This window comes from Centruroides sculpturatus, unplaced genomic scaffold, assembly GCF_000671375.1.
Source record: "Centruroides sculpturatus isolate CEXI.00-Female unplaced genomic scaffold, Cexi_2.0 scaffold1323, whole genome shotgun sequence".
In the NCBI taxonomy this organism is placed as follows: domain Eukaryota; kingdom Metazoa; phylum Arthropoda; class Arachnida; order Scorpiones; family Buthidae; genus Centruroides; species Centruroides sculpturatus.
In genome coordinates, this window is record NW_019385493.1 from 31311 (window position 1) to 50232 (window position 18922).

General features: G+C 39.2%; 1 protein-coding gene across 1 annotated transcript in view; it reads right to left on the bottom strand.

The window, feature by feature from the left end:
• The window catches only part of LOC111639493 (extracellular matrix protein 3-like), a 47646-nt gene extending 31269 nt beyond the window's left edge, over nucleotides 1-16377 (bottom strand). The window contains exon 1 of the mRNA XM_023385383.1: nucleotides 11326-16377. Coding sequence (XP_023241151.1) covers nucleotides 11326-16264 — 4939 coding nt within the window. The 5' untranslated portion in view covers nucleotides 16265-16377. The remainder of the gene's footprint in view (nucleotides 1-11325) is intronic.
• Nucleotides 16378-18922: the final 2545 nt, after the last annotated feature.

Sequence of the window (18922 nt, forward strand, 5' to 3'; positions counted from 1 at the left end):
TGTAGCAGTTTAGATGACGACTTTATTTCTACTCGTTGAGAAATCCTTTGATTTATACGCCTAGTCTTTCGCGCCGAACAACAATTGCTGTAAATTTGCTTCAATTACATAGTTAAGAGCAATATCTCTTTATATAATCTTCCATAATTTGAATTTAACGTGATGATAAAATTATTTAGAATAGAAAAATTTGCACTGAGAATGGAAAATTAGGCATAATTGAACTATAAAAAAATTCAAATTTTTCAGGATAATTTTTAGTAATTTTTAAAATTTGGCTTATGTAGCAATACTTATTCAAAATTGCAAAAATTAATGTTAAAATCTTTAAAATAATGACTTTAAATCACGAAACATAATGCAGTAATATAGGCTACACGAAGAAACACATTCTATACAGACTACTGTACTGTTCTTATTGTAGGCATCTTTTAACCTTAGACAAATGGATCCATAGTATTTATTTATTTAAAATCCACTGCGAATTCCTCATAATTCGTGTGTCAATGGATCTCATTGCAAACATTGATTTAACAGGGCATCGGATAAAAATATGACTTTGATTATAGGTAATGAACTTAAACCACGAAAAACAAGTTTTCTGGAAAGTTTACCTGCAAATATAGATTTGTATCTCGTGCTTCTTTATCATTGAATAACTGAACGGGTGCCATAAACTAAAATTATGGAGTAACTCAAATGATGCATTCTTTCATCCTATACGTTTATATAGCCTATAAATCTTATTTTGTATGACATTTATCGAGTGGAATTTAAATGTTAGTAGGCTACGAATAGCTAAGTTTAAACATTTTTTAACACTCGAAGACTACTTAAAACCTGTAATGACTCTTGTACTATAATTTCAAGCCTCGATGCTTATGCTATCAACAAAGGTAAGCGCCTTTACCTTGATACAAGTTGATACCAATAGAAGCTAAAGTACTATTAAAACCATCTTTTTGTAGGCTTTTAACATCTAGAAGTGTGCAGGATATTATGTTATCAAGATAGAAATCGACGTTTAGAAAGGCGACGCATTCTCACACCCTGTTATTTTCTCATAGAGCTAGTCAATTTGTCAAATTCGAAACGGGGACGTGTCCAAGTAACGCCCGATGGGAACCACCCCGAGTTCTCCTCCCCTTCTCAAATTGACTGATAATTGAAAAGAAAATTAATAATTAATCAACGACTTTTGTTCGTCGACCCCGCCATTTAAACCTGACGAAGTTGCCTGTCTATCGACGGAATTCTTTTTCGGAGGGTGGTGGTTTTTATGACGTGACATAACCGACTCCTTCGGTAACTAAATACAAAGAACCTATTCTATTCGGAAGAAAAAATAAGCGATATCGAGTACGATCACGTTTATGTTTTTCTTTTCTTTTTTGACTAATTGTAACGTCACTAATCACTGTATTTTTTCGTTTCAAATAATTTAAAAATATATATATATATATATGATATTTTAAGCAGGATTTTGGGCAATTTAGTTACTTAATTGGTGATTATAAACTGTTATAAAATATATTTAAATTGTCAACTACTTTATCTTTCAACGTAGAAGTAGATAGATCAAAAGGACGACAGGAAATTCGAGTTCACAGGCCAAGGAAGTGTGAGTGTTACTTATCCTCTGTCGAGCGTAACTTTGAAAATTTTAAACACTTTACTTTAAAAATATCTCATTTAGAAATCGATTAAGTAGAAATTTAAGAATTTGGGACACATTTTTATATATTTAGAACTATGTGTAAGGAAGTAAACCTCTTCCCTCGGTTGTAAAAAAACGGAAGGGAGTATCGTGTAGAGACGAGTCTACAAAAACAGATAAAAAAAAAAAAAGTATGGTGTACGTTGAAGCATAGAGATAAATCAGAATTTAAGAGGTTAGAGGTCGAGTTCGAAAATCATTTCATAACCTATGGGTGGGCACACCTGCGGCTCTATAAAAACCCGCATAAACAACCGTTTACAGAGTGGGTCCACGAGTTCAAACAAAAACTGAAAAGTGCTTAATCAAGCGATTTTTCTAGCAATATCAAATGACTTTCCATCGATCAGGTACCTTTTTTCTGGATTGGAAGAACCTTTTCTGTAGTCTAGCCCCCCCTTCTACGGATAACAATAGAGGATCCCGGATAGATATAAAGATCCTTTCTACCTCTTGGGAGGTCACTAACGAGAATTGACGTGAAGATACTGGGACGAAAATGATTGAGAATGACCTAACACCCAGATACTGGTCCTTATTAACAAAAGATGTTGGAGAAAAAGTGGCATTATTAATGACGTCTTACTAAACTCTTATCTAACCTCGCGACGATAAAGTCGAGTAACGTCTTGTCTGCTTTATTTGTAACGTAACGACCCTCACCTTTTCTCTCACTCGACGACACATGTACCGAGTTTGTACTCCACTCGATAATCTTAATTGATTTTTTCTGTTAACGTAACCATAAAAGGCTAAGTTGTATCCATTTCGCTTCTTTTATAACCTTCCTATCGAGAATGTGTCAAGTTGTGAGGTTTTATGTCCACCAAACTAATTGATATTCAGCTTTTATCTTTAGTGCTAGCTGCAGATAACAAAGTCTTTCATTAAGCTTTACAACTAGTAATTTTTCTTATTTAATTCTTATCTCTATCTTATTTTATTTTAACGTCTACCCTTTATAATTTATTCAAAAATAACATACATTTAAGAAGTATTAAAGTCGTTATACAAATAATACTTCACACGTTACTACCGGGATCGAATATCCGATGTAACGATAAGACTCAACACATAAAGATAGAGAGCAGTAAACGAAATTCCGAATAAGAACAAATGTAAACGTTTATTGAAGTGTTTTATAACCACAACTTATAATCCTGGTATAGAATCTTAATATAAAGTCGAGGGAGAGATGCCCTCCAGGTCAGATGCTACAACACTCTATATACGAGGCAGTGATAATATATACAGTATAGGGGCTCGAGGTAGGTCTCTATACGCTAGTATCGTATGTGTGTAAGGTGTAGACTTATATATTTAAGGCTACAATTAGAACCAGAACGTTGCACTTTGGCAACAAAACCGGTGAGGAAGTTAATTCACAACTTCACACTAGAAACACACTAGAAACTTGACTTTTTTTAAGGTAAAGTTTACGAGACATTTCAAGAAAAAAGTATTAAAAAAGCTAAGAGTTTAGTGTTTCAAGAGAGAGAGAGAGAGAGAGAAGGGAAAAGAAGAAGAAGAAGAAGAAGGGGGGAAAAACAGTAAATACGAGTGAATTGTTTGTAGCATTTAAAGCTAAATTTAACAGTCTATTAGGCGCCATATGTATCTTGCACTGGGTTAATCCTGCGGAAGTATTATTTGTTACTTTTGATACGACCGCCGAGGGTTTTAAAGATATGACCTCAACGACAGATTTAAGTACTAACACGTGGAATGGTAAAAAAAGATATTCGAGATACTTGGATGTTATTTAATCTTTCCGGAAAGATGCTGACTCTATCATCGATTAACCAATCGTAACCGAAAGTTACCAATGTGTAACTTTAAATATTTATACGTGGCAAAAGAATATTATTACACGTCTAGGTCGTTGATAAATAGCGTAACGTAGAGGCTTCCAAGTGTGCCAAGGACTCCGAAGCGACGAGTGTGCATCTCGTGATGTAGAATGAGTCATTAGGTAACCATATTTTGGCTCCTCCTATACTAAATTCGTCTAAATTTAGGATGCAGAAGAGATTATATGAGGGCGAATCTTTGGAATTACAAGAGAATATTATTAGATTCTTCCTGAAGTTCCCTCCGTTGCAAATTGGTTTTAAGACACTTTATTACTCTCGAAAAACAGATAATCGATTACGGAATGTTTTAATAACACTTTAAATACTAAATTTCGTGTTTTGGAACCAATATTTTTGTATTTAAACGATTACTTCCAGTCATTAATTTCGGCCACTCTTCTATGGGAATTTTTATGGAAAAATTTTCGATAAATAAACTAAATTGGTGGGGTTGTGTCCGCAAGGTCGTTCTGTAATTGCATATAGCGAAATGCGGAAAAAAGAACTCGAGAGTAGGGTGCTAAGTAGAGCATCGACGAGTGAAGATGGCAACAAAGACTTCCCGTCTGACGTCACTGACTCCACGACAATATTCCTTTAATTCTAACGGCTCCAGTCTGTTCACCCTTCACCCACCTCCATTATCCTTGGGGTGGTTCTTTCTTTTTTTTATCAATGGCATCTGGAAATAAAAGTACAGGAGAATTCGAAAGTGATGGAATTTTTAGTGTCTTCTAGTTCCGTGTGTCGAGCCACGGTTGAGAAGTTTTCAACTGTCAGTAATCGTCTTACAGTCTAAAATTATGCAATAAGAGGGCAAGGTTGTTTCCTGTCTGCGGGGTATCGTCGTGTTTATTACACTTGTCGAGAAAGGGTATTAATTTTATTCATAAACTCATTACATAGACATAAATCGATCGAGATGACTTTATAAACCGTTTATATATATATTTTTTTCAAGTGTTTATAAGACAAACCTGTTTCTTAGATCGATTAATTTCCTGGTAGAAAGATCTCCCTTCACCTATCTAGATCTTGTACATTCGAGACTCTGTACACTGCCAAAAAGAATGTCCTAGTTTTTGGTCCAGACAGCAAGGCTGTCGAAAGTACACCTGGAGCTATTTACGGCTCTGACATATTTTTGGGTGACAATATTGGGACTATGGATTTTCACATGGGGGTATAATGACAGGAACTATCCTCCAGAACGTAGATAAAAACTTCACCCTCTGGACAGAGAATAAAAAAAAAAAAAAACGTACCTTCCGCTGTGTCATACGATCTCCTTACCCGGAGGGAAGGAAGTTAAATATCCTAACATCTTGTCTCGTAAATACAATTCCTTTCTCGACCCTCCAGCCAATAGACGACACAAAATTTGGCAATTGAGTATCACTTAGTTACTTTACTTCCCGTCTGACTGTTATAAAAATCGTTTCAAACACGAAACTTTGGGCAATTTTCCTATATTTTTATCGATAATATGACGTTATATAGAGAGAGTAGTTAACGCTATATCGAGGTAAAAACAGGTGGTAACGTTTATATTTCTATTATCCGAAGTTATCGTCGGTTATCCTTATCGAAGGATGCGTGTAATGGATAATGGATGCAGCTTATAAAAATACTTTTCTTTTAATTTAACGTAACGCAACGTCTGCGTTACGTTACGATAGAGTAGGACGTTCGATTTCCTAATGGGAATATCGAAATCGGGGGAAGGGGATCGGATTAACGGAAGTGACGTGGAGAGATCTTCAAGGTTACGTCTGACATCCCGCAGAAGCGTGTCTGTCAAATAAAGGACGGAAGTTACGAGGTTACGATAGTGTTACTGGCTACTGTCATATATATACAATTCTCCAGATTTATCATGATATCATCTTCTGGGGGGGTGTTTTAGAGATTTACGTACAAGTGTTTCGCTTCAGTTTTACTGGAAAAAAGTCTCAATTTGTGCAAGTAATCGAAGGGGATTGAGTAGAATGTTACGCTCTCTAGTTACATAGTTTTATACGTGGCACGAATACGGCATACACAGGGAAAAGAACTCATTTGGATAGTGGTTAAAAGAAGAAATGCGAACCCCGTAATCATCTCGTTCTTGAGAACAGGTTGGGTGGTGCCGGGTCAGAGTTCGAGTGTTTTACAAGAAGTCCCGGCGTTAAAACCGAGTTTTAGAAAGCGCAACAAACGGGATTGCATAGTAACAATTAAGAGGACGTAGAACCATGAACTGTGTTTACCACTGTCTCCTCTGATAATTAGATTAACAGACTAATTGCTTCTGGCCAGAACGTCCTTCTCTCGTATGTAAAGTCGTAAAATCCTCCCACCTCAAAAACAAAAGTCGGGAGTTTTCTTCGAGTGCGTCACGTGTTACGAAGTCCGTAACGAGTGACGACGTGTTTAGTGGTCATTAAAAATCCGTTCCCCTCTTCCAAGAGGAATTTCGTTATAGGGTCACGCGTGTCAAAAACGTAACAGGGTCCTTCACCCGATCGAAAAACTAGATCCGAAGAAGATACTTGGTTACGGCTCCTCGACAATATCTAGTTAATTTATTACTTAAATAAATACCCCCTGTTTTTTTAAAAGAAATTTAAATTCCAAAAACTCCTCTTATGGTCATGTAAAGAAGTAAATGCCCTTAAGTGTAAGCGGTTGTATATACACACAAGCATGATTTAGATAGGTGTAAATGCCCACAAAACTTATACGATTCAATGTAATTTTACTTAAATCTTTCGTATCCAATTACACCTGTTTGGATTTCGAGAAAACATGCCTATTTTACGGGTATTTACAACCTAACACCTCGAGGAATCGTGTAACATCCATGGAAGATGCAGATGAAAACGTCGATAGAGAGAGATTTTAGAAGCTGAAAACAGGTTTAAAGGCATTGAAAGCGAAGGATTCTACAAGATAAAGGGGTGTGAACGAAAAAACTACATTGTCTTAAGAATTAATAGGAGTTTGTTGTTCATTCCGGGATCGAATTGCATACGTCCATAATGAGATTGTGATAAATATCAAGAGTCAAGCTAATTAATCGTCAATTAAAGCGAAGAATCGTTATTAATTGATACAAATCTACATTTTTTAACACGGCAGCAACCAGTTTGCAACGATGGGTTGCCATTCCTACCCCCCCTTTTCTGCATTAGAATGCTAATTTAATCTCATTAAAAAAAAATGAATCTCTTTTAAAATTCCCCGACGGTGGGTAGTACCTCGAATTTTTTACTCCATTAACCGTGGATAATTAATTGAAGCCCTCCCAAGGATCTTCGGTTCCTGCCTCTTTCTTAACTGTTTACATATATTTTTTAAAAGACATTTTAATCCCCTCCTTCGTCCTCATTAACATAATTCTTTCGATCTTTAGAAGATGCAGCCGGGTGATGCGGAGGATGACGTTTCATCCGCATGGTCATCATCGGTACAGAATCTACACCGAGTCTATTGTTTAGATAGAAAGAAGCCGAGAGGCCTCTCACAATGGCGAAAATTTGTTAAGTGCCACTAACGTCCATCACCTTACTGTATTTTTTTTTTTTTTTTTCCTCTTCTTTCCCCCTCCATCCTTCGACGGAGAAATCGGATAATTGCCGTGTTTGTTTCTTTTGCTGAAGGCTTCTGTCTGCGATCACTCTTTGTCTACGGAGACAGAAAGGGCCACGTGACAGAAAATAGCTCGAGGGGATCGTCACGTGACGGGGGTAATTGCTTGTTCTGCGTCACGTGATGGCGTGATTAGAAAGGGGGGAAGTGGGAGAGGGACGAAAGAAGAGGCATTCTTTTCTAATCTTATCGTGCATTACGCAACAATAATGAATCACAAATCGAGTTTTGTTTAACAAGAGAATTCGCACCGATTTTAATTTATCTCGACGATAATTTTCTCCTTAATTAAAGGAGATCATCGTAAATCAAAATGACTTAATTCATTAAGAAGTCTCTCCGTCCATTTAAAATAACTTCCTTTTTCTTGCACTTCGTTAAAATTCACTGCCTATTTTTTTTTAATGGTGTTTTCTTTTTTATAATACACTTGTTCGTCACTATTTTTTCTTTGTTACACTTGTTACTGTCGATTGTTATTGTTCTCCAGTCCGTTACTGTTGTTACTCTTAAATAAGTTTTTTCTCGATGATGTTTTTTCTACTTTTTTAAGTGTTTTCCACATTTTAAAATTATCTTTTTCTGTTCCTGATTACTCATTGTTTTCGATACGCATTGTCTTTATTGTTACGTGACGAGTTTTCGTCGCTGTGACCTTTGACACTTATGTGTGTGTCAAATAAGGTTCAGAAGAGCGATGTTACTTTATATATAATAACACAGAATTTATCAATATTTGAGAAACAAAATTAAAAAAAATAATACAGTAATAATATAAAGAAAGAAACAGGAAACAAAGCAGAAGCAAAGGCGCCAGAAAACCTGACTAGAAAAGACGTAAGTTGAATATAGAATTACACTAACCATTCTCTATTCTCTACCCGATTCTTCGCATTTTATGTCACTATCACGCGAACTACTAGCATATTTACCGAATTTTAAAATAGATAAAAGATTTATTTTCGATAGGGAACCTCCAAGAAATTTCCCTAATCGTCCCTACACCATTCTAAACGACGTAGAAACAAACGTATAGTTTCCTCCCTTAAAAATTAAACCCAACCCCCCCAGTTACAAAAAAACAACACAGAATAAAGCGTGAGAATCTTCAAAGAAAAATATTTCGAATGCCAAAAGGAATTCCAAAAACTCACTTTATACGGCTTACAGGTGTGAAGTTGTCACGTGTAAAAAATCGTTCCATTCCTTTTGTCAACTTTAAAAACACAAAAAAAAAAGAAAATTCGAATCGATTCGTATCATTAGTCAGTCTCAGACGGACATGCAAAGTCAAATCCTAACAACGTCGTCACGAACTCCCATAGAACCCAGTATTTATCACACCGCTCCCATAACAATACAGACATGCGTGACCGTATGTTTTTTATCTGTTGTAATATTTCTGACACGTGATTTATGCCGTTAGAAATATCCCTAAAATGTCCGATCATCTTCTTACTTAAATAGCGACCCCCCTATAACACTGTTGATTATTCTGTTTTATATGAATTCCATGTTGTACGAGTCACTTAGATTTTACAAATACATGAGCCATTCACAGCCCGGCACACGTATTTATAAAATGTAAGTGACTCATACAACATGGAATTCATATAAAACGGAATAATCAACAGTGTTATAGGGGGGGTCGACTTGTACTGTATTCAAAGGTACCAGAACGGTGATAGAAAGGAAGGGGGGAATTACAGAAGGGAGGACACGAGGGCGTTCGTATCTTCAAACAAGAAACTTAATTAATGGTAAAAACCGTATTAAAATTCGTCACGTGTCACTTTTTTGGTGGGTAAACACCCACCCCCGAGAGGGTGATTAAATTTTAATTAAAGGATAGAGAGCGTGAGGAAAGTAGTAGAAAGGTTATAGAGTATTTATACGAACACTCGACAAAACCCCCCCCCTCAAAATTAAGTTTTCTCTCCATCCCCCGACGAAGATAATTTATTATTTTTGTAAACTATTAGTCTGTAGGGGAGGAGATTTTCGAGAGATGGAAGAGGAAACCGAATTGTCTCGCTCTGTGACATTGTAAATAAAAGATTAGTGCTGTTTACTTTGGTACACCTCGACGTAAAGGGGGTCTTTTTTTTTATTATTTTAACGACGTCTGCCGCCAACCGAAGGTCGTTTCTAAGCAATCTGGTAATTAAACTAGTCTCTGCATTGTTATACCGTGAATGGGAATGAGTTGGATGAGATCCAAGCAGGTTGGGGTCGAGATGTCGGTAAACCCCTCAGCTACAGGTGAGAGCGTGTCTTCCTTTAAAAAATTTCTAGGGAATTTAATAAAAATAATGGCTACTTTCTTAGTGTTTTTTTAATGTATAAAAATAGGAAAGGTGTACGAGTACCCACTCGGGTTCCTCCACACCTTTTTTGATCTCCCCGTTAATGGATGATAAAAAGGATTCTGTGATGGAGTCGATAAAAATTATCCAGTTAACTCGAAACGACGCATAGCCGATTTATAAACCATTTAGCTAAGCTCCCTTCAAGGATAACGCCTGAATGAACACTTGGGAGTGTCAAATTTATGGAGGATTAAGTAGAGAAAGTGTCTGACGGCCGTAAACCCAATCTTCCGCGAAACAAGGTAACGTCTGTCTGTCTGACGTTCAGAGTGCCATAAACGTTTTTCTTTATCGATATCCTCTATGACGTCTCCATTTTAAACAATATACTAGAGGCTTTTTAAGTGTTTTAATGGTTACGATTAAGAGAAAACCGAATGGAATTTCTCAAACTATATTCGAATTGATTATTCATGAAGATTCTCGACCCTCTAAACGTCACCACAAAAAATCCGATAGAGCATATCACAGAGAGGTGTTTACAGGTGTAACTGAAACTTCTATACCTTTTATTTCTTGGTTTCGCCTCGTGTGGGTGTTGATATTTTGTTTTATTTACGATTCTAGGAGCATCTTTCGTAGATAACGGTAGAAATTGTAAGTAAAATAAATAAAGGGAGCGAAAACGTCGTGGGAAACACACACAAGAAGAAGAATGAAGTAGTAGCGTATCGTCTACGTTACATTAATAATGTCGAGATAGCATCTTAAAGGTTGGGAATGGCCGAAGATGGGCACGACGATACGTCGTTTGGTAACTACACACTTGTATTTTATCATACACAGTCAATGAAATGCTAAATTATAAGTGTGTATCTACGCCACCATCTTTAAGTATCTCACGTGTTATCACGCCAGACAAAGAAATTATGATTTATCAACACACCAATTGGCTCGATAGCAGAGATTTTTAAGCCCTCGAAGTGTACCCCTGGCTATTTTTTATATAGTAAAAGGCTCATTGCTAAAAAAACGAATTACACAAGGTTATTTTTGAAGGAGGAATCGCGTGTTTTAAAAATAATACACAAACTCGAGCATTAATATTAACGTGAAGTAACATATGCGAAAGGAATATCAATCAATATAAAGTTTCATACCAATGTCATTGGGACTTGGTACACTTTGCCTCTACTCTGAAAGGGTCTAACATAATGTTAAACGAATTTTAACACGGTATATATAAAGGAAAAGAGGGAGAACATCACACTTTAACTTTATTTTAGTGTCAGAGGAAGGTTTTAAGTGTTTTAAAGACGATCAATCACTCAAACAATGCACAGAATAATAGAATAATACCGGTTATTCGAGTGAAGTAGTGAAGGTAAACCGGTCTTTTATCTGTTATGATTTTTATAAAATTGTTAGAGCAGCACCTTTTATTTTCTTCTACTGGATCGTTCCTCTGATAAATTTAAAAATATCGTGAAACAATTATTCGGTAGTGGCAAAGTGTTACGGGGTTAAACAAACATCGTTCTATCTTAACTAGTAGCTTACACCCCCTCGCATTACATTATTTAAAAGTAAATAAGGCGAATGTAGTGTAAAAAAATGGAGCATTCTCGTGTCGTTGTGTCAATCTAGGTTGGCATCAAGGACGAAGACATTAATCACCTACCATAAAATATGTCTATTATGATGGCGGTGGCTTTTTTATCAAGGACGATGCTATGGATCCTTAGGCGGGAGGAGCGAAGTTTTGTCCCCCAATTTTTATACCAAAAAATTATTATACTGATCCAAAAACACTTACCTTGAGTGAACATGGATACGCTATCATTACCCAGAGCCTCGTTGATAATGACTCCATGCTCCGGAGGTGTGGTAATGATGTACAGAAGATTAATGTCTTGGCTGTCTCGGTCCTCTGCACGCAGCACTTTATTAGTAAACTGAAATCCCAACAGATCGTTGTCTAAAGGTCCTATCGACGTGGCACCTCGATTAATGGACAGTTTTGGAACCACGTTGTCCACGGGGATGATCTCAATTTCCATTGTTACTGGTTTCTTGGTTTCTTTATCCAAATAGGGGTGCAAGAAGAAGTCCGTGTGAGTGCCATCCGTCACGATGAAAGTGAAGCTATCTTCTACGGTTTCGGAACCGTCGTGATGATACGTGACGAGGTTTTCGTTCAGATCCGACATGGTGAAAGTGTTGGTGGGGTTCTGATGATCGTACAGGATTTTGCCGTGGGCGGGGGGTCGAATCACCAACACTCGAAGGAGATTATCGTCGGAATCTCGATCCTCCACTTTAAGTTCGAAGGGGGATATCAAACGATCTCCTCCTTCCTTCACTCTAAGTTTATTAGCGTAGACAATGGGTTTCTTGTTATCCAAGTCGCTTATGGAAATTCTGAAAGTCCTATAGACGGAGTTAAAGCCATCAGACACTTCGAATTCGAAGCTGTCCATTTTTATCTCGTCTTCGCTGGTGTGAACGTAAGAAATCTTGTTTCCAGCCAAATCTAATTGAGTGAAGGACGTGATGGGCAAACCGGGATGATCCGAATTTTCCAAGTGACCTCTGGAAGGTGCTCTTGTGATAGAAAACTCCAAAAATTCGTCGTCGCTGTTAAGATCGCTGGTGCTCAATAAGTTGGTGTTCAGAGTGATTTTACCACCTTCGGGAAGTTCCACTCCCCTGTTAATGACGTCGGGGTATAAGACGTCGATCCCTTCGATCGTCACCCAAAAATAGCGATCAATAAACGAATTGGTTCCATCGGTGATGTCGAATTTTATCAGATCTCTAACCCCTTCTCTCCCTAACTGAATATACATGATGAGATTATCGTCGATGTCCGCTTGAGTGAAATTCATTCCATTGGTCAAATTAAACAGAGGAATGTCCGTTTCTGGATCTAGAAACACTAAATTCCCGTATCTCGGAGCTTGTCTCACGATATAAGTGATGTTTCCATCATCGGAATCCAGGTCTTCCGCTTTCAGCATCTGATTCGTTATCAGTTTGGATTCTCCTAGTCCTATCTCCAGACCATTGTTGATGGTGAGTCTTGGTGTTTCGTCGTCCACGGGGATGATCATGACCAGGAACTTTTTGCTGGTGTTGTGTAAACCATCCGTTAACTCGAGTTCGAATTCGTCTTCTATGCTTTCCGAGTTGTCGTGCTGATAGAGGATGGAAGAACTTTGTCGAATCTGATCTAAGGTGAAACTAGTGATTTCTTTCGTGTCTCTTGTAGTGTGAGAAACTATCCTCCCGTGTTTCGGCTTAGTTTTGATGGTAAAAACCAATTTATCTTTGGGAATATCGGCGTCTATGGCGTTTAGAATTGGTAAATCTATGACGAGATCCCTTCCCTCGTAAACAATGAATTCTCTCATGAACATCTCGGGCTCTTCATCGTTAGTGGGTTCTATGTGAATGAGGAAGAGTAGGGTGGGAGCGAAATTGACTCCATCGGAACAACTAAAAGTAAATTCGTCTTGTGTGGGTTCCGTCTTCTTGTGGATGCTCTGAACGTAGTTGATGCTGTTTCGTCTCAAATCTGCTATGGTGAATGCAGTTATAGGGATGCCATCTCTAGGTATTTCGGATCCCGGTCCAGGTGACGTATTTTCGACGTAACCTTTGCTGGGTTGGTCTATAATCGTACAGATGATGTCGTCGACTTCCGTGTCCACGTCCGTGGCATTCAAGTACAAGAGAGTGATGGTGCTCTTGTTACCTTCTAAAACCGTAAAGAGTGGTCCCACCACCACGTTAGGTGGCACGTTGTCCACCGGTTCCACGTCGACCACTACGTGAATGTGATCGATCCTGTTTCCACCCACGATCCAATCGTTAGACATATCGGAGATAGTCAAATTAAAACTGTCGATCACTGGCTCCAATCCAATTTCCTGCCTATTGTGTACGTAATACACCCTCTTATTCTGTATATCGTGTTGCTTGAACCTGTCCGAGATAATCCCATTTACTTCTATGTAACCGAATCTAGGTAATTCGTCTATCAAGAAAGTGATCATGGTATCGTCCGTGTCGGGATCGGAAGCTTTCAGAACGTCGTTGGTGATTGCTGTTCTTCCACTCTCCTTCACGCTCAATCTCACACCCAGAGTACCCGGAGCAATTTGTAATTGGGGTGCTTCGTCGTCGATGGGTCTGATGTGAATGTGGATGATGACTGGCACTTTATGGATTCCGTCCGTGGCTTCTATTGCAAATTTGTCATTATCCATTTCCGCTCCGCTATTGACGTAACTGACCAGACCGTTGGAGATGTCCCTCCTGGTGAAAAAGTCACCCACTCCGAGCTCAAAAGTTCCGAGTTGGATGCTCCCGTGACTTGGCACCTTCTTGACAGTGAACAGGATCGAATCGGAGTCGGTATCTTGATCCGTCGCATCGAGAATGTCGGGGGTGATGATGGCGAAACCGTTCTCGTAAACGTTCAGTCCGCTGTTAGTTATAACGGGTGGTTTATTATCCACGGGCACTAACCTTATAGTAAACTTTTGGGCGGGTAGAACGTTACCCGCGCTGTCTACAACCTCAAATTCGAACTGGATGTCTCGAGGAACGATTCCCAGTTCGATGGAGGGCGGTTTGTAAGCAATCTTGTGATGGTTGATTTGAGCTTGACTGAATTCGCCTACTTCGTGATCGGGATATTCCGAGAAAACAATCTTTCCAGGATCCAGGGGGTTAGCGGGATCCAAATCGAATGGTTTTCTAACGATTCTGATGACCAGATCTCGATCCCTGGTATCTAGATCGTGGTACCTCATCTGTTTTTTGGTAATATCCGTCAGTTCAAACTCGTGAACCACCAGATGCAGATCGGAATTGGGTTGCAACTCGGGTGGAATGTTATCCTTGGGAAAGATCTTAATAAGAAATTCCTGTTCGTCCGATCCGTTGGGGGGTATGTTATCGTCGTACACCTTAAATTTGAGCAGTTCGACGATCGGTTCCGAATAATGCTGACCCGTGTGCCGATAAAATATTCTACCTTCCAACAAGTCTTCCTGAGTCCAAGAAGTTACGGGTATCTCGTAGACCCCGTCGATGTAGGACCATAAATTAGGATCGTCGGGTACTTCGGTCTGTTTCTTCAGGACCACCCCCTCTTCGGGAGGCTCCTGTAGTTCGAACGTAATTCTATAATCGTCGCTGTCTATGTCGGTAGCGCTCAAGACGTAGTGATTAATTACCACCTCCTCGTCCTTCGTGATGGTAAGTCCTTTATTAATGTTTACAATGGGTGCTTCGTCATCCTCCGGATATATTGTGACCGGAAACAGGAATTCTACTTTGTGTTTACCGTCGTCTAATCGAAATATAATATTATCGCTTGATGTATCGCTTCCATCGTGTTGATAAACTACCAACCCGGCGTCTAGGTCAGCGGGTGAAAAGTGCTTGACTGGACTGCCCAACAGCAACAATTTACCGTGCCTCAGCCCATCGACAACCTCCAGAGTGACATCATCGATGTTATCTTCGTCCGCTATCTCCAGGTTTTTAGAACTCTGTAATTTTCTCGACTGACCTTCGAATAGCATCAGTCTGGTGTTTCTAGTTGCCAGAGGTGCCAAACTATTCATAGGTTTGACCACAAACATTAAAGCGAAAGCCTCCGAAGTCAAACCCTCGGAATCTACAACCTCCAAGTCGACCCTGAAGAGCCTCTTGACGTCGGAATCGGAAGCGGGAGGTTTGTAGGCAATTTTCAAGTCTTCCACGTCTTTTTGATAGAAGGAAGTGATGGGCAAATCTTGATCGTCCGTGCTGACGATGATACCTTCGCCGTATCCCAGAGGAGAAGTGATGTTGAAGATGAGTTTTTCTGGAGACGTCTCCGCATCTTCCGCCGATAAGATGCTGGGGGTGATTGCCGTCATGACGAATTGGTTAACGTCTAACAGTAGAAGAGAGGTGAATCTCAGTTGGGGCGGAGTGTTCTCGTTGCCCTCTTTAATACGCACCATGATCTGAAAATATTCCTGCTTTAAGACGTTACCGTGAGAATCTGTCAGTTCGGCTACCAGAGGTAAAAAATCCTTGTTCGGGGAGTCTGTTAGAAACGTATGTCTGTAACGTATATCGGAGTTTAAGAATACGTCGCAATCCTCCATCATCCCCGCGTTAGCATCGTTAATCACTTCACCATATCGAGGGAGACCGCTCGCGCTACTAAGTATGGTCACCTTACAATTTTGCCGATTCTTATCGTAGGTGAACTGCAACACTCGATTGTCTATGGGGGTGCTGACGTCTCCCAATCTCTCGACCACCAAAGGCATGTTTTTTGTAACAATTTCTAACTGTTCGAACAATACTTGCACGTGAACCGTGACGGGGATGATGTAAGTATCGTCTTCGGAATCGTATCTTATCAATAACTTTACCTTATCTTGGGGAGGACTTCGAGCTCCGAAATGGACGTATTGAACGTCGTGTGGGCCAAACTGACACGGAAAGTGGCCCGGTGTCAATCTACCCGATATCTGAGACAGAGGGTCGTTTTGGATGACTTTCACCGTGCATCTGTCGTCATTAGACACTCGTATCCTCAAATCTCGATCGGGATGGACGTAGACGGAACGTCCGAAAGGTACAGCGATTCCGTTATTGACACTCACCAAGTCCTGCTCGGTAACCCCCTGAGCCACCACCAGACAAGCGCCGACGAGTACCAAACACAACCTTGTTGCTTCCATAGCTGCTGCTAACGTACTGCCGACTGCAGCAGCTCCGTGTTACACCCAGTGCATCGACACCGACTGCTCCATTCAAGGAACTTACACACTGTCTAGCGCACTGATACGCTCTCGACTTTATCCCACTCCGTGTGACGTCAGTACAGTTTATTTTAATCGACCAGTCGAACAGACAAACGCGAGACCCACTCTCAACTCAACTCTTTATAGTCGCTCCCTTCTAACTATATTTACACTCCAACAAAACGGAGAGGGGCGAGCGACAAACAAGAACTACTTCGGCCAGCTGCCGGAGGTCAAAGTTCGACACATTTATCATAATGAGCTAAGAAGTTTATGTAAATAAATTTAAAGTGTTTATTGCGCGGCTCGACTTACTCGTGACCAGGAAAAGGGTCGAACGTAGACACTAGTCGATAACTATCGGTTAATTACCCGATTATACCGGGCTATTACTTTTCTCCCATACGTGTTTAACGATTCATTTTTCTAAAGACGGCGGGGTGCGCATTATACAACGTCTTAACGACTCGCGAACGGTAAAGTTTTTAACAAATGACAAATTGACTTTACCCTTCGGGGACCTCTAGGAAAGTCCACCATTTATTAACCGGAGTGTTTACATTAGCATCTCTCGAACACCGAAAAACACGAAGAGGGTTGTTAGCGACTTGCAAAAACTTGGTTAATTGATAACGATGCGAGAATGTCAATCATTCCACAGACAATATCAGATTCTTCACTCGTCAGCTTGCCAATAAATGGAATTTCGGGTGGGGTAGAAGATCCGGACACGTAACGTTAGCTAGCCAATAGAGGGGTGGATAATAAGTAAACGCGCGAGTGGAGAACCGACTCGACGGGAGGTAAGAAGATACCAGCCACTTTTTGCATGCAAAATCCGAGTGGTTAATGAATAAAGAGCTCATTCATCCAAATCTCGAGGAGAATTAGCTTTCTGGACGAGGTGGAAAAAAAATCTCCCTCCCTCAAACTCTCCTACCCCACTCGAGATCTGAATGGGATTATGATTCACCAGGCTCTAAAAAGCCGCAGATTAAACTAATTAACTACAAGTTTTCCCTATTTTTTCCCTCCCCTACACAAACACATATATGTACTGTACACATAACTCTATATAGAACACGGGACTGTAGCGAAGTGACTCGTCAAAAATGACCTTTTACAAGAGATCCTGTAATTGGCTAAGTACAGAAGAGATCCATCCATCTTACGCGAGAATGGGCGCAACCGAAATTTTCAGAATGACAAATTTAACTCGACCACCTCTCTGTAATTACTTGGTTTTATGCGAAATGTTTACCAAGTGAAGGTGCGCCTAATCTTGTAATTACAAAGAAAGATCTGGCACACACGAAAAATAGACGAAGTGGCGCAATATACTCTCTCCACCACTCGTTCCTACGTGATGAGATAATTATTATAATTCGACTGCACCCTAACTGAATATAAATAATGTTATTTAGATTGTAAACTAGTGTTGAAGAAATACGTGCAGTTCGATTGACGTACAGATTTTTTTTTATTGTTTACGGATTTCTTCATACATCCTCTACCTCCTCTCCGTGTAGGGAGCTAAGAATTGTTGGAATTTCTTTTGTATTTCTGTAGAATATGTATAGGTCCTTTCAACTACCGAGATTATATACTCCGTACAGTTAATCTTTTAAAGATATCCACCAATTATTCCATTTTTGTGGAAGGTTACAGGTCTCAATTTATGTATTTTTCGGGTGCGAGAAGGTAAGATAATCGCTTCGAACACCCCTAAACTATGAAAATAGCGTGTAAAGTGTGGTGTTTTATTGTAAATTTAATTAATTATAACGTAAAGATGGTAGTAGACGTGGGGGTGCTCGACTGCTATTGTTTCTGGTAGCGTTATCTTTCATCTGAATCGTGTGACGTGTGTGTCATCCCGAACATGATTTATGACGATCCATAAATCCTCAGAATTGGAATCTGTCAGCAGAAGCTACAGATTTCTATTTGAGGATTATGGAAGTTAAAAAAATGAAGAATTTATATTCTTAACCAGTCTTCTTCTATTTTTCTTTAACCTTCGATAACTCCAGTCGAAATGAAGGAACTTGTATTCCTATCAAAACCGTTTTTTAAATCTATATTATAGATATTATAGCGGACGATTCGTGACTCGAATTTCATGTTACACCTTCTTTTTTTTATTATTTACTTATCCTATAATTTAAATTAGTATGGAGTTTGTAACTTATCATTTTGGTTTAGTTACAACGTTATTCCCTTCCCCCCTCTTACTATCGTTTCTCTGTAATTGGATGGAAGTAGATAGTCTATCGACAAATCGAATGAACAAAAAACTACCCTTATCGATACAAACTGGACTTCAAGGGCACACATCTTTAGCCCATAACTCAGATTTAGGCCATTGATTACTTTTAAATTGAAGTAATTCGATTTTTTTTTTAAAAAAAGAGAATTGGGGCTCACTAACCTTTACTTTCCATTATCTAACGTTCCGTTTTCTCTACTGTAAACGTGTTTTTTGAGTAAATTCCATTTGAATTTGTATAGAAAAACGCTTGTTAAAGTGTAAGAATGGAAGGTTTTGTTATATATTTAACGTATTTTCTAGCTTTCTCCCACGATCTGAGTCGC